General features: G+C 39.3%; 1 protein-coding gene across 4 annotated transcripts in view; it reads right to left on the bottom strand.

Annotated features, from left to right (window-relative positions):
• The window catches only part of kat6b (K(lysine) acetyltransferase 6B), a 240170-nt gene extending 224539 nt beyond the window's left edge, over positions 1–15631 (bottom strand). Inside the window, exons 1-2 of one of the 4 annotated variants that reach the window (XM_068020618.1) lie at positions 14838–15631; positions 13123–14059 (exon numbers count right to left, since the gene is read on the bottom strand). In XM_068020618.1, coding sequence (XP_067876719.1) covers positions 13123–13746 — 624 coding nt within the window. In that variant the 5' untranslated portion in view covers positions 13747–14059; positions 14838–15631. Of the gene's footprint in view, positions 1–13122; positions 14060–14457; positions 14523–14837 lie in introns of those variants that run through there. The other 3 variants (XM_068020622.1, XM_068020623.1, XM_068020621.1) reach the window with 3 other exon arrangements.
• Positions 15632–22710: the final 7079 nt, after the last annotated feature.

Below are 22710 nucleotides of genomic sequence, written 5' to 3'. Positions count from 1 at the left end.
TAGAGAGAGAGAGAGACACAGAGAGAGAGAGAGACACAGAGAGAGAGAGAGACACAGAGAGAGAGAGAGAGAGACACAGAGAGAGAGAGAGAGACACAGAGAGAGAGAGAGACACACACACAGAGAGAGAGAGAGACACACACACAGAGAGAGAGAGAGACACACACACAGAGAGAGAGAGAGACACACACACAGAGAGAGAGAGAGACACACACACAGAGAGAGAGAGAGACACAGAGAGAGAGAGAGAGAGACACAGAGAGAGAGAGAGAGACACAGAGACAGAGAGAGAGAGACACACACAGAGAGAGAGAGAGACACACACAGAGAGAGAGAGAGACACACACAGAGAGAGAGAGAGAGACACAGAGAGAGAGAGAGACACAGAGAGAGAGAGAGAGAGACACAGAGAGAGAGAGAGAGAGACACAGAGAGAGAGAGAGAGAGACAGAGAGAGAGAGAGAGAGAGAGAGCGAGAGAGCGAGAGTCAAGATCACTCCTGACAGAGGGTCATCTATCCAGCATACTCCACATCGCTACAAGTGTGGGCAGACATTGACTACTTGTGTGCAAGCAAAAAAAATGCCAGGTATCCCACTAAGTCAGTGTCCAACAAAGTGACAAGAATGTCAATAAATTAGTCTTCTCAAACAAAAAAAGCTTAACAAAAATGTACATTTGTTGTTGTTTTGATTGATAGCAAGATAAATTTTCAATGCCTTTACCTTTCAGAAATTGTCTCACTGGCCCCCTATGCAAAGCAAAAATTGTAATGTGGTCCCCCCTGCAAAAAAGTTGGACAACCCTGGTGTAGAAAATCCTATGTCACATTTTCCAAAGAGGAATAGGGAATTCTCCCAATGTTTTTGCAAACAACTGACTACACTTCAGAATTAATTCTTTGCTTGTAAAGTGCTTTGAGTCGTCTCAAAGACGTAAAAGGCATTATAAAAAGGCAAATGTCCACTTCTGAGTACCAATTTTTCATATGCTTACGTGCTGAATGTTATTGGACATGAACAAAATTCAATGTTGACTTTCACTAAACACACGCTCAGCAATTCCACTTGAATACAAAGGTGTGGCGCATGACTTCCATTTTTCTCAGGACAAAAGATACTGAGAATGGGGATGAAGCTACAAGCAGATTTACCCACTTCTACCGTGAGCATTATGTAGCTTTGGAGCCGACCTTGGACAAGCGGCAATAGAATCTTGTCAGACTGAGACCGGATACATTTCTCAGGGCCCTCCTGATTGCCTTATCTTCCATGTTTTCTTCCTCATTTGTTTCTTCAATGCTTAAATACAATAAAATAGAGCCCTGTCCCACCATATTTAGCTAGGATATGGCATGTTACAATATTAAAATTTGATCTGCTTGATCAGAGATCTATTATTCAGATGAGAAATAAATGAACTGCTGTTTTCTTAGTAGCCAATATCTGCTATATTGCCATGTAACAACTTTCTGCTTGCCTAGACCATTCTCAAAGATCCAATGCTTGATGTTTCTTTCAAGACACAAAACAGCACTTGGATACAACTCGTGGTTTCAGGCAGGTCAACTAGCTCCCTGCAAAGTCCTTTAAAGCTAATCTGTGAAGTCTTATCAATGCTTGATCGAAGTAGCTGGTACGTTAGAATTATATTGGCATTAGAAGGACAGATATATGGAATAAACAATGGGTTCAATGCCAAGACAAGTATGCTAGGTAACAAGGGTTGCAGCACTTAACTGAAAGCAGGAGAATTTCATAGACATTTTTCAGCAAGAGTATTAATGCAATACCTGACGCAAAAACAAGTTCTGATTAACTAATAGTACTTTTGTCACACAAACACAGTAAAGTCAAAAATACATCCTTGTAAGCAAGCAATGAAAAGTCTTATTTTGTCAAATTAGCCAGGAAGAGACAATTATTTCTTTTGAACCAATACTGTGGCTGAACCACAGGTCCAAATTTTTCATTTGTAACACAATATTGACATTTTATCACAACAAATCTGCAAGACTGCAGCAGGATCAAAACTTCAGTACATTAGGACACATCTAATTTCTTAATATGATACATTAGATTTCAATTGGCAAGATGCCTCTGTTTTTACACTTCAATTAAATAACTAAAAGTCAGAATAATTTCCCTCGGTGCACAGATGTTGATGTTTTGACAGGATTTTGCATGAAGTTTATTAAACAAATCTTTGTTAAAGTTTGTTTGAATACTTAATTCCAGCAAGCAAATTTTTCTAAGTTTTTTGGGTAACTTCAGCAGACTAAATAATTCCCCATCCCTAAAAATGAAAAGAAGCAACTGACAGGAAAGATGAATGGTATGTTCCTGTGGTATCTATTTATAACCAATTTTCCCGCTCAACTGCACAAATGTGTGGGGCTGTGCAGCAGGCTGGAAAATACCACGCAGGTCTTGCATGGGTGATAAACACCATGCATATGCAGAAACTGTGTAAAAACTTAAAGGGACCATGCACTGAACAAACTGGCCACGGACAAGTAAGTTTTAAAGGGAACATTGTTTAGAACAAAAGGCTTGCCAACAGTGGAACATAATGTCTTAGAGACAAATAGTGGAACCATTACATGCCCATTTATGAACTGCTTCAAATTCATAAGTCTCTATAATAAAAGCAAAATACTGTGAATGCTGGAAATCCGAAATAAAAACAGAAAGTGCTGGAAATACTCAGCAGGTCTGGTAACATCTGTGGAGAGAGAAACATTTAACATTTCAGGTCTGGTGACCTTTCATCAGAATTGGCAAAGGTTAGAAATGTAATAGATTTTAAGCAAGTGGTGGGGGGGGGGAAAGAGAAAAAAGGACTCTCTTTCCCTCTGCCCTATCACACACCTTTCCTTTTGCTCTTTTGCTCTCTTGCGCCCCTCCCTCCCACCCCACCCCACCGCTTCACTTGCTTAAAACCTATTACCTTTCTCACCTTTGCCAGTTCTGATGAAAGGTCAGTGACCTGAAATGCTAACTCTGCTTCTCTCTCCACAGATGCTGCCAGACCTGCTGAGTATATTCAGCATTTTCTGTTTTTATTACTAAGTCACTATCTTTGGCTAAACAGAATTTTTTTTGGATAAGGCCATTTGCAACAAAATGATTTTTGATGAAACATGTTTAACTGCTATGTTCAGTACTATACTAGTAGGCATAGCCACTTCAACTACACTTGGACAATATACTGACAAAGGTACCTCTAGTAAGGAAACACAATAGCGGACAGGTATAAACCAAAATCTATCACACCATTGCTGCATCTTCAAATTACCTTAAGAAGGGCTTTATATTTAGAACCACAAATCTGCCTTCAGCACGTTAACTTCCTGCAGCAAACAATAAGAATGTACCCTTTTATAACAGGAGTGTAATAGAAATGACTATTTTCCAAGTTAAATGTTTTAAGTCAAACAATTGATAGCATTTTAAAACAAATTAGTAAAATGCCATTTTGAAATCCAAAGTTATTACATTTTACGTAAATTACTTAACATAATCTGCTCACATTTCTCATTTAGCAAGTCACAAAAGAGCATTATGCAGATTCTTTGCAAGAGATCTCCTTCCATTTGTCACACCCAGCCATTTCTAAATAAAAGCAGTAAAGCAATTTGAGCATTTATGAATATCAGCAGTATCACAGTAACATTAGCTGAATTTAATCCAAGGATTACTAGAAAAAACAAATTATTGAATGGCTTATGAATTCTGGTGCAAGCTACTCATAACTGCACTAAATAGCCCGTTTATTCCTCCTGAATGATTCAAAAAAATGTCTAAATGGAAACTGTCATCTAGGAGGATTACATAATTTTAGCATCTCATTTGCAATTAACTTTTGACAGAGAAATAAACAAAAATTGCATTACTACACAACTACAATTTGAGGTTGGAAATCTGTATCTTGGTTTTTGAAAAGTAAGTTGAATTTGAAGACTCATTTATAGAAAACACATTTCTAAAAGGACACTATCTAATTGATCAAATAAATAATGAACGATTACAATAATTTTACAGGTTAATTCAAAAAGAAACAAAACATAGTGTATTTACAGCAAACACTAGTCATTACTCAGCAAATGATAACAAGCCTCAACTGTTAAAACAAGCTGCTGGCTTTAATTCAGCTTTTACAAATGCTGAATATTCCACCCACTACTAGGGTTTCAAAGCACTTAAAATGCACAATAAAGCAGTACAACGAATCAATGAACAACTTATCCAAAAACAACAATGCCTGTCATCATCTACAAGACAGCAGAACTTGCTGCCTGCCAGACAATTGGCAACACAGGGACAGTGCCCAAAATTTACCCATTAGCAATAGTCAATGCTCATTTCCAGAAAACAGGTCTCCATTCATCCAGGAAGTCTCTGCTTAGGCATTAGTAACTTGTTTTCTGGTTTATATAAACACAGCAGCACTGAACACTAAAGGTGGACCATATTTTAAGTGAGTGTGCAAGAGGTCTGGGCAATAACATATTCACTGTAGTCACAATTTGCGATCAATTAACAGCACTGCTCAAACCTGATGTAAATTCCGCAAATTAACCGAACAGAAACCATTATTTTCTAGAAAAGAATGATCCTCCTTTACTTGTTCCTCCCAAAATAAAGGGAAGAATGTAAATCTCATTGTACAGTACATAAATACAATGATAGGCTATCTAGTTTTTGTTACAAAATTAAAGCTTAATCTACATATTTAATCACAATGGTTTTCAACAATCTCAAAAAGTTAGGAAGCCCAGAGAATGCTGAAACATAAACACATTGGGCTGGATTCTATAGGCCTGTCGCCAAAATAGGCAGTGGGTGAGAAAACTAGAAGCCCGCACACTCGGGGCGCACATCGCGGAGCTGCTGTGATCCTAAACGCAGCGGGTCATTAACACGCCAGGGTGGCTGTACCTCTCCCCACCCCGATGATGTGGAGGGGGTGGGTGAGCTGTCTCCGGCACTGGCCTCCGGTGCCACTGCACAGGCGTTAGCGCCATTTTTAAAGGGCTTAGAGCCCGAAGTAACAATTTAAAATTTTAAAAGGTAAAGTGCATTAAAAATTATAATAAATAATTTTTAAAAAATCTTTCCATCCCCTCTCCCACTCCCCCCTGCCCCAAATAGCATGATACGTCATTCCTACCCTTTCCCCACCCCCTCCAGAATATCTACCTTGAATATATGACCTTCCCTCCCAACACCCACCCCGCAAAGTTTAGAACCTTTTACCTTTACCACTTCCCATCACTCCCTAGACCAATCAAGTAAGTTTGACCCCACTCCTGCAGTGATAAACTTCCCTCCGCCCCACAGATGCCGCACCTCATTTCCCCAGATGGGAATTCAAAGGCGTGGCAGTGCCGTCCGCTTGGATTAATATCGCGGCGGTACTTCAGGAGGCGATGGGAGCTTCATTTTTTCAGGTGTTAATTTATTTACATATTTAAATTGAGGTCCAACTGCCAAGCAGCGGGGTGCGGGGGGCAGGCGACGGGGCCACCACGAGGCCTCGCCGCTGCCACGATTGGGATGGGCCCTGCCGGCATCGAGGTTGGTAGCGGGCCTCATCAGGAGCGATCTTCATGTCACCCCTGCTACTGTTCCCGACGTCGAGGGCTCTATAAAATTCAGCCCATTGAATATAATCGAATACTGCTAACCTTGGTTCAGTACTACCATTTTCACCTTGGTATCAAAAGGTTGTGGGTTCAAGGCCCACTCCAAGACTTAAGCACATAATCGCGACTGATACCCAAGTGTAGCACTGAGAGAGCTCTGCACTGTCAGAGGTGCTCTATTGCAGATGAAATGTCAAACCAAGGCTCTAGTTTCCCTCTTGGAAGAATGTAAAGATTTCATAACACTATTTAAAAAAAAAGTGGAGTTCTGGTTTCCTGCCTAACATTTATATCTCAACCAATACCACTACCCATTTATCACACTGCTGTTAGTGACATCTTACTGTGTGCAAACTGGCTGATGCATTTCCCTACATTGTGGTAATGACTATACTTCAAAATACTTAATTGGCTGTGAAGTGCTTTGGGATGTCCTGAAATCTTGCAAGCCTCTTTATAAAGTAAGTTTGTTCTTTCTTGCTAGAAATTCTACTCAGGAACATAATTATAATCAGAGCCTCAACTCAAATACCTAACCAATTGCTCTCAAAGTCAACACTGCAAATCAGTAGCTAGCAGGATTACTGGTTTAGAGTGAAAATGAGTGCATTATCTTCCAGAATATCTGTTGAACTTTTACATTCGGGTATCTATTGCTACAGTTTGTAAAATGTGTATATAAGAAGCTGCTTACGTGTACGGCTAGAATTCAGTGTACTTCACAAGTGTTGAAACATGTCCACTGGATGACTCAAAAAAAGGAATCTCTACTTTCAGTCTTTCATTACACTGCTTTCCTTCAACAGGGATTATCCAAACTGCAACTGTTTCCATTGTCACCATCTCTGAATCATTCTGCTAACCTAATGTTTAATATAGAGAGGAAAGAAAAATTTCTCTTCAAAGATAGGTGGCATCAGGGTTAAACAAAATCCCAAAGAGTTACTTCCCAGCTTTGGAAAGTTGAAAAACGAAGTAGTTCAATCATTTTGAAGTAATATAATTGTTTCATTGCTCCAACTTCAGCCTTTAAAGCACTCTTGCACTGACTTGTTTTGTAGCACTGTGCTGCTTTTCCTCACTGCCTGACTAGCTTCTGGAAATCCCATGAGCAATTACACTACTATTGTGCAGTGTAGTCACTCAATTAAAATCAGTTAAATTTATCCAATGTTGAAAAATAATTAAAAAGTAACTTAAAGGCTATGATTTGAATTTCTAGTCAGTATGCGCTCTGCTGCTTAACTGAGACAAAAACAGACCAAATGCAGTAGGAACCCAAAGTAGAACAGACAGCCAGTAAAACTTTGAAAAGCCATTATGAAGCGGAGAAGAGAGGCAGAATTCTGTTGCCGTTCAGTAAAATTTGATTATGTTTATATAGTTAGGCACAACATGCACACCTTTATCTCTGCCAAGAGACATTAATTTTGCTACTTGACCTTCCTGGAACATCTAGCAAGTTAGTGACAACTTTGAAAAAGGAGTTGGTGGGACAATTTAACTTCCATACTTAAAATTAGTGCTGTCACCAGGATTTGAATGAAGTGCGTTTTGAGTCATAGACTTGTAAACGTTATGTCACCTTAATATTGTCACTGGTGATGGCTGGTATCCACATACTAAACAAATGAAGCAAAAAAAAAATGAAATGTACAGGTAATAGTTCAGACTACAAGAAGTAAATTTACAGGCCTCATTGCACTAAATTAGTCAACAGGATCTATGCTTGTTATTCTACTAACCTCCTAATTTTAAGAAAACTTTCCAGGGACCTGGCAGTAACTGAAAGATTCAATCCCCAGAGAGTTACACATTTTATTATATATTTTGTTTAAAAAAAAACTGGAGGCAGTTTCAATTGTGGCTTTCAAAAGGCAATTGGATAAGCACCTGGAGGGAAAAAATTTGCAGGGCTTGGTGTAAAGGGCAGGGGAGTTCGACTAGCGAGACTTCTCTTGCACAGGCTCAACGGGCCAACTGGCCTCCTCTGTGCTGTAACCATTCTATGAAATGTTTTGGAATAATGATTACTTTCCTGGAATAGAAGCAAAAATACATGTGCCACTTGTAGTCAGTAATGGTACTACAGTGGTAGTAAAATACTGGTGCATTCCACGGGATATCTGTAATACAGTGGCAGTATCAGTACTTAAACTGTAAATCTCCAGTCAGTCAAGGTCTAATATTGCTCTTCTATACCCTTCTCAGACCATTGAACTCTGATCAGATTTTGAAATACTGATCCCTGCAGCTGCTGACTGGAATTTTACTGCAGATTCTACAACCAATCAGAAAAGATGCATAATTTTGAACAATTTTACTATCTTACTAGATATATAGAAACAAAATATTCAAAAATTATCAGAAGCAACTGACCCAATTACTTTTACAGTAAACAGGTTTGAATACTGAAATGTATTTATAAAACAGCATTAGAAGTCCACACTTAACCTTCCACATAATCTTCCCACAGAATGTATAAAAGTACGTTTTTTTCGATTTGTTCCAAAAATAAGAGTTCTGTTTCAATTTGGAGCAATAGATGGTAAAGACAAGCTAGTAAGTGCTTGTCATACTGAATATTCTATTACAGTACAGTGTTACTTAAAGCAATTAGGGTGCACCTCTAAAACCTGGAATATTAGAATGTAATAATTGCAACAATTGGAATACTAATAGAAGTTTTAGAACAACAACAAATTGAATTTATATAGTGACTTTAACTTAGGAAAAGCATCTCACCTTGTTCAACGTCTCTCATTCCAAATCATTGTTCTCTACCGCCCTCCTAAGTACAATAAAAATTTTCTCACCAAGATATCTTCACTGCTTTCCTCCATCAGTCTCTGTACCGAAGACTTATCATCCTCAGTGATTTTAACATCCAGCTTAAGCCATCATGTTCTTTCTCTGGAGTTCACTGCCTCTTATTCTCCCTAAATCTCTCCCTCCTTGTAAATTCCCAAACCCTATTCACGGCCACCCCTTGACCATGCCATCTCACGTGGTCTTTCTTGCTAGCCCTACCCTATCAATTACAGATAAGGCCATCTCTGATCACTTCCTTGTATCACTCTCCACCCACACCCCCGTTCCACCCCCGAACCCTACCTCCTTCTGTATCTGTTCCTGGAACAAACTATCCAATTCACTTACAACTGTACTTTCAAAATCTCTCACTTGCACCTTTGATGCCCTAATCCCCAATAAAACAATTACACACTCTCACCCAGGCTGTTCCCCATGGTACAGCCCTCACCTCCACTCCCTTAAGTCCAAGGGACATAGACTTGAAAGGATATGGTGAATAACTGGTTTAGTCATCCACGGCCAGATCTGGCTGGACCACATAAAACGCTATTGGGTCCTGCTCTCGTTTGCTAAAACTGCTCACTTTTTCAGGATGATCCTGAAAAAAAGATAACCCCTGGCTTCTTCTTCTCAGCTGCAAACTGTCTCCCTAAACTCCTCTTGCCACCCCCTCCATCCTCACCTCTAACAAAAAGTGCGAGGAGCTCATGGACTTCATTGTCACCAAGATCGAGAACATCTGATCATTTGCCTCTGCCACGTCCCTCCCACCGAGCCAAACTTTCTACAATGCTCCCCGTGCCCTAGCCCTGAACTCGCATCTTTCTTTAGTTTCTCTCCTCTCATGCCCTCTCTGAGCTCATCTTCTCCACGAGATCCACCTCCTGCTTCCTTAACCCTATTCCTACTGAACTGCTGACCACTCAACTATTGCCCACGTTAGCCGATATTGTTAACGCTTCTCTCTCTTCAAGTGTTGCCAGTCTCTCCTTTAAACCTGCTGTCATTACCCCTCACTTCAAAAAAAACAACCCTTGACCCCACCGTCTTTGTAAGCTACTGTCCCATCTCCAACCTCACTTTCCTTTCCAAAGTCCTTGACTGTGTTGTCGCCTCACAAATCCGTTCCCATCTTTCCCGGAACTCCATGTTTGAATCCCTCTAATCAGATTTCTGCCCCTGCCAAAGTACCAAAACAGCTCTTACCAAAATAACAAATGACATCCTATATGACTGTGACAAAGGTAAACTTTCCCTCCTCATACTTTGCGACTCGTCACAACCTTTGACACAGCTGACCACACCATCCTCCTCCAATGCCTCTCCACTGTCATCAGCTGGTGGGGCTGCTCTCACCTGGTTCCATTCTTATCTATCTAATTGTAACCAGAGCATCACTTGCAATGGCTTCTCTTCCTGCTCCCGCACTGTTACCTCTGGTGTCCCCCAAGGATCTATCCTTGGCCCCCTCCTATTTCTCAACTACATGCTACCCTTCGGTGACATCTTTCAAAAGCACAGCATTAGTTTTCACGTACGCCAACGACACCCAGCTCTACTTCACCACCACTCCTGACTCCTCCACTGTTCCTAAATTATCAGACTAACTATCCGTCATCCAGTACTGGATGAGCAGAAATTACCTCCAATTAAATATAGGGAAGACTGAAACCATCGTTTTTGGTCCCCGCTCCAATCTCTGTTCCCCAGCTATCAACTCCAACCCTCTCCCGGCAACAGTCTGAGATTAAACCATTCTGTTTGAAATCTTGGTGTCGCATTTCACCCTGAGCTGAGCTTCTGACCATATATTTGTGCCGTCATTAAGACTGCCTATTTCCACCTTTGTAATAAATCACTCAACTTTGTCCCTGTCTCAGCTCTTGCTTTCGTTGCTGTTAGACTTGACTATTCCAATGCATTCCTGGCTGGTCTCCCATATTTTACCCTCCATAAACTTGAGGTCTTCCAAAACTCTGCTGTCAATGTCTTAACGCGCCATCCCATTCACCTATCACCTCCTGTGCTCACTGTCCTACATTGGCTCGCGGTCAAGCAATGTCTTGATTTTAAAATGCTCATCCTCATTTTCAAAACCTTCCATGGCCTCACCCTCCCTATCTCTAATCTCATTCAGCCTCACAATCCGCCAAGATATCTATGCTCATGTAACTCTGGCTACTTGAGCATCCCCAATTTTAATTGCTCCACCACTGGTGATTGCGGCTTCAGTTGCTTAGGCCCAAAGCTCTGGAATACTCTCTCTATACTTATTCGCCTCTCTACCTCTCTCTTCTCCTTTAAGACACTCCTTAAAAATCTACCTCTTGTATCAACCTTTTGGCCATCTGACCTAATATCTCATGTGGCTCAATGTCATATTTTGTTTTATAATGTTCCTGTGAAGCACCTTGAGACGTTTTATTATGTTAAAGGTGTAATATAAATTGTTGTTGAAAACATCCCAAGGCACTTCACAGAAGCATAAACAGATATGCCGAGAGGGTTGAAAGTACAGCCACCAATACGGGAACAAAGTGGATGGTAGGGGTTGGGGGGAAACAGTTAAGAGGCCAGTCACGGGAACACAAAAGTTCTTGAAGGGTTGTAGGATTGGAGAGGGTTACAGTGACGGGGAAGGTCAAAGAAGCCATGGATGGATGCAAGCATGAGTATGAGAATTTTAAATTGGAGTTGTTAAGAGACCAGGAACTAATGTAGGTCAGTGAGGGCAGGGCTGCTGAATGCTGAAGGATGAGATAAGAGCAACAGAGTTTTAGATGAGCTGCTGTTTACAGAGGGTGGATGATGGAAGGAGGCCACTGGAGTAGTCAAGTCTGGAAATGGTAATGGTGTGGATGAGGATTTTCACTGGGAGATGGACTGAGGCTGGGTGGATCGGGCAATGTTATGGAGGAGGAAACTTTCAGAATGATGGAGCAAACAATTATATACTTACATAGAAATAAAAAGTGAAACCCTTCACTTTATTCACAATTAGCTTTAATATGACTATACATAGAGAATATTACAGTCCAAAAATGGACTGTTTTAATTAGCTGTAAATCTTTCATTCTGGGCTAGGATCTGAATATACTACAGTACACTGAAAACCATTTGCAGCCAGTTACATTACATAATGTAAGGGGCGGCGCAGTGGTTAGCACCGCAGCCTCACAGCTCCAGGGACCCAGGTTCGATTCTGGGTACTGCCTGTGTGGAGTTTGCAAGTTCTCCCTGTGTCTGCGTGGGTTTCCTCCGGGTGCTCCGGTTTCCTCCCACATGCCAAAGACTTGCAGGTTGATAGGTTAATTGGCCATTATAAATTGCCCCTAGTATAGGTAGGTTGTAGGGAATTAGAGGGACAGGTGGGGATGTAGTAGGAATATGGGATTAGTGTAGGATTAGTATAAATGGGTGGTTGATGGTCGGCACAAACTCGGTGGGCCGAATGGCCTGTTTCAGTGCTGTATCTCTAAACTAAACTTAAAACAAAGATAAGAGTGAAAAGTTCTATACCCTCACCACTTTGCTCCTACTTGGGAGTCTGATTGTTGCCCTTACAAATAACCCATTGTAAATTAATGTAAATAACTACCCTGCCAATCGCTTGCAAATATTCCTTCAATTAATGCTACTAGAAGTCCAAATTGGCTGGTCGCTTGTCTCGTTATTGCTTGCAGCATGTTACTGGCACATGCTGCTGTTGATTTTGGTTATTTGAGTTATTGTACTTAAAAAGAATTTCATCGTCTGAAAGCGCTTTGATTTCATGTAATCGGAAATATAAATACATGCATCTTGAAGAGAAGAATTTTCCCAATGTCTTGGCCAACATTTATCCCTCAAACATGACAAACAGAATTTTTTGGTAATTTATTTCATTGCTGTTGGTGGGTCCTTGCTGTGCACAAACTGACTGCCACATTTTCCTACACTACAACTGTGACTACACTACAAATTTATTTAAGTAGCTGTGAAACACTCAGGTTATAATATGCAAGTTCTTTCATTCCCAACTCCATTCATAATATAAAGCAATATGAAGTTAGAATGATCCAAGATGATGAAAGGCAAGATCACCTTACTCTTACTTGGGACATCCTTAACCTTTGACCTTCAGAGGCCAGTCAGACTGGGTAGAATGGGTGAACGCAGCAAACAACCATTTATAATTAGTCACAATCCTCTTAGGTACATAGAGAAGACCACTTTCTGTGGGAGCACAAAGCGATTAATGCATCCTCAGCACCTAATTAGATCATTTAAATATAATCTATTAAATGCCTCTTTAGGTCTCATCAACATCACTAAGATCATTACATCATCACTCAAAGTTTGAATTTTGTACTATTCAGTGGCCTGTTTCAAAGGTCAACCAAAATAGAGAGCTCTCTATTCTATATATGGCTAAAACCTGTCAAGTCTCAATCCTTTGATGTATTTTATCCTGCAATATAAACAACTCCCCAAGTTTAAATATCTTTGCAATCTGCCTTACTTATGATCATAAATCTCACTCCAAACAATTCCCTTAAATTGACAGTTCTGTATATCTATCTCTTAATACCAACACTTCTGCATGAACAGTCCAAAACAAAGCAAACATTTCAGGTTAAATGATTAGGACTCTTTTCCCCATCCACATATCAGCAACTTACTTTTTCTTTTTCATGAGGAAGATGAGTAACTGGTAGAAGAGATGAAGGGGAAGAATTATTGTATTTTGCTGCTCCCCTATCTCTTGTATTCCCATAATTCACTCTGTAAAGAGGCCCATCCTTTAATATTCTCCCATTATTCACAGCACGCTTGGTAGCTAGTCTAAGCCTCTGTTGAAATGTGGAACTGCTCGTAATAGTAGCCAAATCACTTTGGCTTCTCAAGTATTTCTCGATGTTCTTTAGCGAGGAACCATTTGGTTCTGCCAATCCTTCGACTGCTCTCTTGAGTATCTTATTCCAGTCCACATTACTAATATCAATGCAGTTTCTAGATGTACACCCTTCTGTGGATTTTGAAAGACTGCAAGGCTTAATGGGTGTAAAACGTCCAGGTTTCTCTGGATCCTTGTAGGATGAAAGCCCTTTGTTTGTAACTTTAAGTATCGTGCCATCTTTCACACTAAGTTCCAACTGTTCTAGAACAGTCTTCCTATCTAATCCATGTGAAGAGGATACTGCATGGCAAATTCTTTCCTCCGATGGCCTTTGCTTTTGCTTTTTCACCTTCTGAATAGCTTCTAGAATCCATTCAGTGTACAGTGGGTTTGCAAGCTTTACCATGGTTGACCATTCATATATTGTTCAATCACGATGTTAGGCATAGAAGTTACTCCTTCTCCCTGTGCTCGATCAATCCCATGCCAGGAACTAAAAGGCTTTCCTGAGAAAATAAACAATTCACTGCAGTGAGGACCATAACATGCCTTGCCACCAGCACCTGTAACATGTTTGCTACTCAAAAATATCCATCAAAACAGTACTGAGCCTAATTAGCCTCACAAGACAGTGGATAAACAGGATAATCTTCTGAAGATTCAACCAACAGGTTTCCAAAAGACTCCCAATGGACTAGTTGCAAATGTGAGAACAGGTCCTGTAAGGCAAAGGGTAAACAATGTTAATATGTCCTCTGCAAAATACAGTGGAATCAGAAACAGCCCACTAAATTGGCAACTTATTCTCTATATAACATGCAGCATATCTGCATGTTATGATCAGTTTGTAAGATTGACAATTTCAAATCCCTCATGTTTACATCAGAATGTCACCACTATAAATACACGTGCACTGCAGCAAGTTCTTCCAATCTCGCTCTAAATCCCAGCGTAAATACATAGGGCGTGATGTCACACCCCTTCTAAAACAAAAATCAATAAAGTAGGAAAACTCGGTTGCATCACGTCTCAGTTGTAGATATTTAGGTGAGCAACTTTCGCACGGGTGTCTTCTAAGGTATTCGCATTCAAATTTATCTTAGTGACTTTAACTCACGCAGCGTTTCTTGCTTTCTTCTTCTAAGGTGCAATAACAAAAAAATGCAGATAAAATAGTGACCAACAAATGTACAATCCGCTGGTGACCAGTGCTCTGCAATCATTTAAAGTCCTCAACCTGCTGGCAGCAGAATCCTGTCGATGTGAATCGGTCTGAATACCGCATCATCAGTATTCAGGGTCACACCAGGAATTGCTCGAGAACCATTGCATTAAAGCCCAATGAAGATCCTTTTAAAGACATCTCATCATTAACCATAATCACGGCAATCGATAGCCTTCCGCATATTCTCTTCAGGTGGCACACCAATGCGGAGTCTCCTTGTTTATAAAGGTTTTCTTCGAAACAAAACAGATTTGAAAAAACAAATCACGCACCTTGCTTCACACTTGAGCGCAGAATCGGCTAATACCTAGCAGAGCAGACGCCATTTTGTTCCAATGTTTGAACACCGGAGTTTACATGAAAGCGACATGACACTGATTACAGCCGAATGGAGTCCCATTATACCCCAGCGCGCAACCTAACTCCAGCCTGGAAGTCCCGCCTCCGCTCCTCCCTCACTGGCTGCAGGCCCCCACCACCACTCGCACACTCCCAAGCAGCTCGCACCACGGCGCTTCATCATTGGCCGGCTGTCGTGTCAATCAACGTTACGTCCCCCCTCATCCTCACGCCCCCCTTTTTACTCAGGTTCGGTTGGCCTGCAGTATTTATGTCATTTGCGCACTGACCAAAGCTAAATTTTAAGTTTAACGCGCTGCCTCCCACGTTTATTTTGTTCATATGGCTCCCGTCAATTATTTTTCTAAAGCAGTTACAGTAACCAAGTAGCTGTTGTGAAATGTCAAGTTTAGAAAAATGGTGTCAGAAATTAAAACTGTTTTTGAGGCTTTAATGGTTGTTCTCGTTCCTCAAGGTTTTTACTCTGAAAGTATCCTTTAAGGCAATATTTCAAGAACAAGCGTTTTCAACATCCCCTTCCAAAGCTATTATTTTCGAATGAAAACCCGTTAAACTATAGATTGATTCTGAAAGACCCATTTAGATCAGTGTCTAATGCAGTGCTGCCCTCACTGATACCAGCAACCACCCACTATCGCTTAATGCAAAAAAAACCCAAAGTGGACCATTTCACAATTTCGCCCCCTCCCTTTCCCTTGCAAATTAATATTTATCAGAATGTTCTGGGAGGTTTGTCGGGGTCTCTGCTCGCGCTGTTTTTGAAAATTCAAATAGATTCTGAGCGTCCGTTGAGCTGCACGAGCGGCAAAGAAAACTCAGAATGAAGAAAAAAAATGGCGCTTAATTTCATGTAAATATAAACCACCCCGGAAGTGGCAAGTTTTTAATCCATCTCTTATCTGCCTTCACTTTTCCCCGTTTTTAAAAAAAATCTTATATAGGGTATCTGACACACAGTTGGAAGGTGTTGGGTTTTAAAAGCGAGACCCCTTCCCGGTTGAGTAATGATCACCAAACATTCACTCGCAGGCGGCGCGAGCCCAACAGGGACACTCGCGACGGCGGCTGCTAACCGCGGCTCACGAGACTCGGTTTCCTGCAGCCGCCTGATCACCACCAACTCCGAAAGGTTAATAATCTGCGTGCGCGCAACACAAGCTAGTGCCTGCTGCCACCCAGCCAACGCTTCCCGCTCAGCGCCTGCGGGCCTCTTGTTTGTCAGAGAGACTGGGTACTGTCCTCCTCAGCAGTCTGCCACTTGGACCAGACCCCTGCTCCAGCTTTTTTTTTACTCTCGAAGTCGACTATCATTTTTTTTTTAAAAAAAAAGTTTATTTATCTTCTTTTTTTCCTCTTGGAACGATTTAAATAACCTCCCAACAGGGGTAGGCTTGAGACCTGGTTGCTTATTGGCTCAGATCTTGTGCTGGATGCCAGCTGTCTCAATTCCTTACGCAGGGTAACAGATGGCACACACACCACACAGGCAAAAAGTACTGTAAACGCACAAAATAGCACATCATTAATTCCGAGGGCACTTCTTCCAACCCTGTTCTTGTTTTAACTGTATTTGAGGTCTGTTTTGTGTACACTTGCATTATATTTTGATATTAATTAGTGGACAATTTTTCTTGCTGGTTGACCAGTTAGAAATTACCTCCCTCTAAATATTCTCTAATTATTGCAAAAATATGTTTTGCAAACTTAGTGGTGAACTAACCTTGATAAATTGTAATTTATGGATATTCTTCAGCGTCATTTTACAAATGTCAGACTGTTGTGAAGAAGATAATACTTAGAATGGAATTCCAAATCAAATGGATAAAATGGTCAAGTGTGCACAAATGTTAATAGTATATCTGAACAATAAGGATTCGGGGTAGTTCGGAGAGTCTAAACTGTACGTGAGTGAACTGTGAGATGTTAAACAATAGTTCCAATATACTTTCGCAAGGATAGCCCAGTTCAAAAATATGGTTCAAATTTACTAATCAAAAGTCACATGAAAAATACTATATAATTTTGTGTAGTTGGTACCAGCTTTTTCATATTTTAATCAGGTTCATGAACCCGAGTGCTTGTTAAATGCAATTGACTATTTCCTTGAAACACTGAGTTCAGTCATACAGAATCCTTTTTATACGAGGCTTGTAAGACACAGCGGAATCTCAATATGTGAAGTGGAGTAATAGAATATGACTATCTGAAATGTGTTCCAAATTAACCATGATAGGAGCATAAAGAATGAATGAAACTGGAACAATGCTTGGTCATTGGACTGTGTTCCATTTTATATTAGAATGGAATCCGTAAGGTAATTTTTCAGAGAATACAGCAGATAAATAAACACGGTGAGTACTTTCTAACTACATATTGGCTAAAACAATGATTTAAGTAGCAGGGTATTGAAGAATAGAGCAGTTTTATTACATGAACCTTAGCTCTCTTACTGTTATGTCCTTTCTGTCGTACATGAATGTTCTTTCCGCATCATTTAATTCATATTTACTCCAATTTTTTGTTAATTTGGAAGCTGTACACTTCAAGGTTTGTACATTAACCATACCCTTTCCAATTCAAATTCGTAACACGACTTTTCAAAACAGCTCTGCACATAGCACCATGATTGTAATCATTTCATTTTCTCCAAGCATACCTGGTGCCCATCACTCTCAGTCCCTACGGTACGTGTGGAATACTTCACCTAAGCATTTAATAAAGTTTTGTAGCCCTATTCTTGGATATAGATATTGCATTATGATGTGAATAGTTCTCACTTAAGTGAGGATAGTAATTTATTCTACATATATATGTGAAAATCATTAAAAACTACTTTCTGAAGAGCCATCAGCAGTTGAAACAAATTCAAACAGCTGTTAGTGACGAACCATCAGCAAGTGCACAGCTGTATACACTGGAATTTGTGCTGAATAATGATAGCAGTGCCCAAGAAACACATCAGATTAAAACCCCAGTAGTAAAAGGCAATTATAATTTTTTGAAGATGGATCACTTACATTACGCCAATAAAATCCTACATAGAGAACTGAATGTAATATTTATTCAATAAATGAAGGGAACCGCGAGAATACAAATTGAGAGATTTACTTTACTGTAGAATTAATGCTGTACTCTAGAACTGTTGATAAAATATCCTCTAACTTTTTGTAACTGTCACCAAAGACTTCAATTAAAAAGTTAAAAACAGTGCAGATATAGAATTTGTGTCAGACTTTTTCATAAATTTTAAAGGAAATCTTCGGAGAAATTTCAATATAAACTGGGAATATAGGGACAGAAGGAGGCCATTCAGCCCCTCAAGCCTGTTCCACCATTCAGTTAGATCATAGCTGATCTGCACCTCAACTTCATTTACCCACCTTAGTTCCATCTCCCTTGATACCCTCACCTAATAAAAATCTATCAAGCTCAGTCTCAGTCTTGAACACTCAAATTGTCCCAGCATCCACAGCTTTACAGGGGGGATGGGGGAGAATTCCAAACCAATTTTTGTTTCTGGACAGACCCAAAGGTACTTCAGTGACTTGGACCACAAGAGTAGCCTACATGAGTCCTACAGAGGCTACATTCCTTTATCAATAAATGAAGAATGTACCCATTCATCTCTTTTTTTTAACCAGAAGCAATTTTACTGGCAATAAGAGGGCTGAATGCAGAGTCCTGTATGTGCATTTCAGCCTCCAGAGAGTTCAACTTTTTTGCACAAGCAAAAGGAATTGTGCTATTAACAGGTAGTATTATTTATGGCTGCTTGCTCATATTGCGGTTAAACATGCTCTCTATTATGGCATCAAGATATTTTCCTTGAGCTAAATTCTGTATTCAATAGTTCCCCAGACTATTCGCATTGTAAAATGCATTTTATGTATTGAAACTGGAAAAAATATCTACAAATGGTATATGTAGAGTATATTATCACACATACATGTACATTTGTAATAAAAAATCAGTCTGTACAATCACTCATGTTGAAAATTACCTTTTTATAAGTTTGTAAACTTCAGAGACCTTCTACAGCTTCGTAAGTTTATTTGCATTGCCATGATCAAAACTAGTATTATTTTCTCTGTATTCAACATCATGCCTTCAAAGTAAATGATTGAACACAAAAATAGTTAGTTGTATTTATCAACTAAAATGCCAATAAACAACTGTGGTTAGAATGGGAAGGAATAGGATGAAAAAACAACAATCAGGATAAAAATCTATCACTACCTACTTATCACTGAGTGTTATTTCAAAACCTCTTGAAATGCTTTTATGTACCAGCAACTGTTTTAATGAGATTATTATGACAATGCAATCAATACTCGTCCATCAAGATAGTCAATACCAGTTAACTCAGGGACTATGTGCTGCTATTTAATAACTTCAACAGGTACAGAAGATCTCAATTTTCGACCTATTTTCCAATGCGTTATGAAAGTTGTGTAAAATATTTAAATGATTTAAGAAAATTTTGTTTGATCACATAAATTGGATTCTTTCTGAAATATAAAGGCCAACATAGAACCTGTAGATTGTAAAACAGATTGGGATTCAACAATTATGTTGTGGCAAATATTGGAAACATTAAAACATTTTTACACAGAATTTACAGCACAGGAATAGGCCATTGGGGCCAAGTGTTTTGTGCTGGTGTTTATGATCCACACCAGCCTCCTCCCACCCTACTTTGTCTAACCTTATTTGCATATTGTCCTATTCTTTTCTCCCTCATTTATTTGTCTCACTGCCTCTAACAGGCATCTATACTATTTGCCTGAACAATTTCATGTAGCAAGTTCCACTCCCTTGGTAAAAAAGGTTTCTCGAATTCTTTATTGCATTTATTAGAGACTATCTTATATTTATGGTCCCTGGTTTTGGACTTCTCTATGTTTATCCTATCAAAATCAAATAATTAATTTTGAAGACATCTATTAGGTCACCCCTCTTTTTTTTAAAAAGAGAAAAAAAGCCCCAGCCTATTAAGTTTTTCCTGATAGTTATAACCTTTCAGTTCAGGCATCATCCTTGTAAGTTTTTTTGCACCTTCTCTGGTGCCTCTATATCCTTTTTGTAATATGGAGACCAGAACTGTTCGCAGTACTCCAAGTGCGGTCTAACCAAGGTTCTATGCAAGTTTAACATGACTTCCGTGTTTTTTAATTCTATTCTTTGAGAAATGAATCCCAGTGCTTGGTTCATGTTTTTAATGGCCTCAACTTGCATTGCTACTTTTAATGATTTGTGTATCTGTACTCCTAGTTCCCTTTGCTCCTGTACCCCACTTAGATTATTTTCCAAGGAGTATGCAGCCTCCTTTATCCCCTTACCAAAATGCAACACTTCGCACTTATTCCCATTGAAATTTATTTGCCATTTATACCCCATTCTGCAAGTTCATTAAAATCTTCTTGTATTTTGTCCGTCTCCCTCTGGTGTCGTCTGCAGATTTTGAAATTTTATTTCCGATTCCTAAGTCCAAATTGTTTATATAAATGGTGAACAGCAGTGGTCTCAGCACTGATCCCCCATGGAACAGCACTTCCCCCCTCCCCCCGCTGCCAGTCTAAGTAACTACCTTTTTGCTTTGAAGCCAGCTTGCTATTCATTTTGCTACTTGTCCCCCGACTCCACAAGCTCTGACCTTAGTCGGAAGTACCTTAGCAAAGGGTCTTTGAAAATCCAAATACATTACATCTGCTATATTGTCTTCGTATACGCTTTCTGTCATTTCTTAAAAGAATTCAACAAGGTTGATCGAACATGACCGTCCCTTTTGAAATCATTATAATATTTTTGGTTTCTGGATGATTTTCCACTACATCTTTGAGTAAAGTTTCCAATATCTTTCCTATCATCGACCAATATCCCCTCTAGTTTTTCTTTCGTTGTGTGTGACCTATTCATTTAAGTGCATGGAACATTTAAATTGTTTTGCCGTGCACACATGGTAACTTAAAAGGGCCAACTTATGCTCAGCCTGTACGGGAAGTTCCCAGTTACTGCGCAGCTTAGAGGAAACACTGCCACTTACGTTGTTATCTAGTCCATTGTCCTCTGGACGTGTTCTATCTCCAGTTTTAAATACAAGCATACCAATAGCTGTTCTACAGTCCTCTGGCACTATCCCATTTTCTAATGAATTTTTACAATTATCTCATAGTGCCTCCATTATCTTTTTCTCAACCGCTTTTAAAAAACACGCACAAACGCAGGGTTTTATCCTAACTTTAACTACTTTATAAATTATCTCCCCTCTTCCCTATCTTGGCGGTCTTGACATCTTTTTTGATCATTTCTTCTAATGCCAAGTCCCATCAGTCTCCATAGTAAAAGCTGAGGCAAAGTAGTTATTCAATAATTTCGCTATCATTACCTGAGAGTTTATCTTGTGCATCCCTTAATGGCCCTATCATGATTTTCCATTTGAAATCAGAATCGTTTATTTAAAACACATTTTTTCTATTTCAACATATTTCAAAATTATAACTATGATCACTGAATTGCTTGTCATGAGGGAAGCAACTAATTTTCCAGATTGATTATTCAAATGCATAATTGTGCTAACTGTTTTGCTAGTCATTGCTGACATTAAATGGGAAGTTGATAAATGCTTGTACCATTTTAATTTTTTTTTTAAAAGTTGAGCAGGAAAGATTTATAAATCAACTTTATAGAACCTCATATCAATATAATCAAAGTGATTGCAAAAATTGATAGAATGTAAAAATTATAATTGAAATTTTGAACATTTCAGAACTTTGGAAAACAATTTTAAAATCATTTTTGAGTGTTCTTTTTAGTTAAGCTTTTAAACTGGTATTTTAGTAGTGTGCCAGTATGATTAAAGTAGTATTCTTATCCAAATTTTTCCCCCTCATTGGCCTGGGTTTTTATTTGGGTTTTCACCTCTCCTAAGAGATTACATAGCTCTGAGTGGGTGGGGAGTGTCTGTGTTGTAATGTACGATGCATGACAACTATATAGACCAGTGCGTCTTTTCCTGTCCATTTTTGTATGTTCCTATCAGAGATATTAATATTCTAAATTGCTAAATAGAAAACTGGATGATAACAGTGCACTTTACCTCTGAACTGTTAATGAACTTCAATTCAGGTCATAAAATCTGCATGGGTTGTCATTATTTTAGTCACCTAAGGTCTATTAAGTGATAGATAAATTGAAATAGAACTGACTTTGTTTTAACGAAAGGCACTTTTGAAATCAGAATTGTAGTGTAATACTGAAGAAATATTTAGAACAGCAGGAGGCAGCCAATGCTATACTAACCTGAATGTCTGATGCTATTAGTGGGCACAAGATACATTACCTAGTACTCTCACCTTTCAACCCAAAACTGAACAATAACCAAGAGCCATAAAAGACTGCAGATGCAGTCCAACTTTGTTACAGATTTATAGAGACAAGCAAAGAATTTTTTGTGATGGGTTGATTTTATGAAGATTTTTTAAAGCTGTCTTATTGCCCATAATAGAGACCCCGCCCTGACTAGGGGAAGTTGATTTGGAGAGGTTTAAGGTGAGATTTCAATGAACATTGTCTTTAAAAGTAGTATGCTGCTTCTTGTTCTGTCCTCTAATTATCTTAAGTTAATGATTACTTCCTGCACAATGAAAACTCAGAATTTAGTCAAAGTCGCAAAATGAACCCACTGTAGCTAGAGACTCAAGTAGCATTTAAAATGCTAATAATGTCCAACAAACATGTAACTATATTTAATTTCCTGAAAGAAAAATAACTAAAGGCAAGGAAACA

The sequence above is a fragment of the Heterodontus francisci genome, chromosome 42 (genome assembly GCF_036365525.1).
Source record: "Heterodontus francisci isolate sHetFra1 chromosome 42, sHetFra1.hap1, whole genome shotgun sequence".
Classification (NCBI taxonomy): Eukaryota; Metazoa; Chordata; class Chondrichthyes; order Heterodontiformes; family Heterodontidae; genus Heterodontus; species Heterodontus francisci.
The sequence above is the reverse complement of the archived record's forward strand: the minus strand, read 5'-3'. Positions and strand labels throughout refer to the sequence as shown.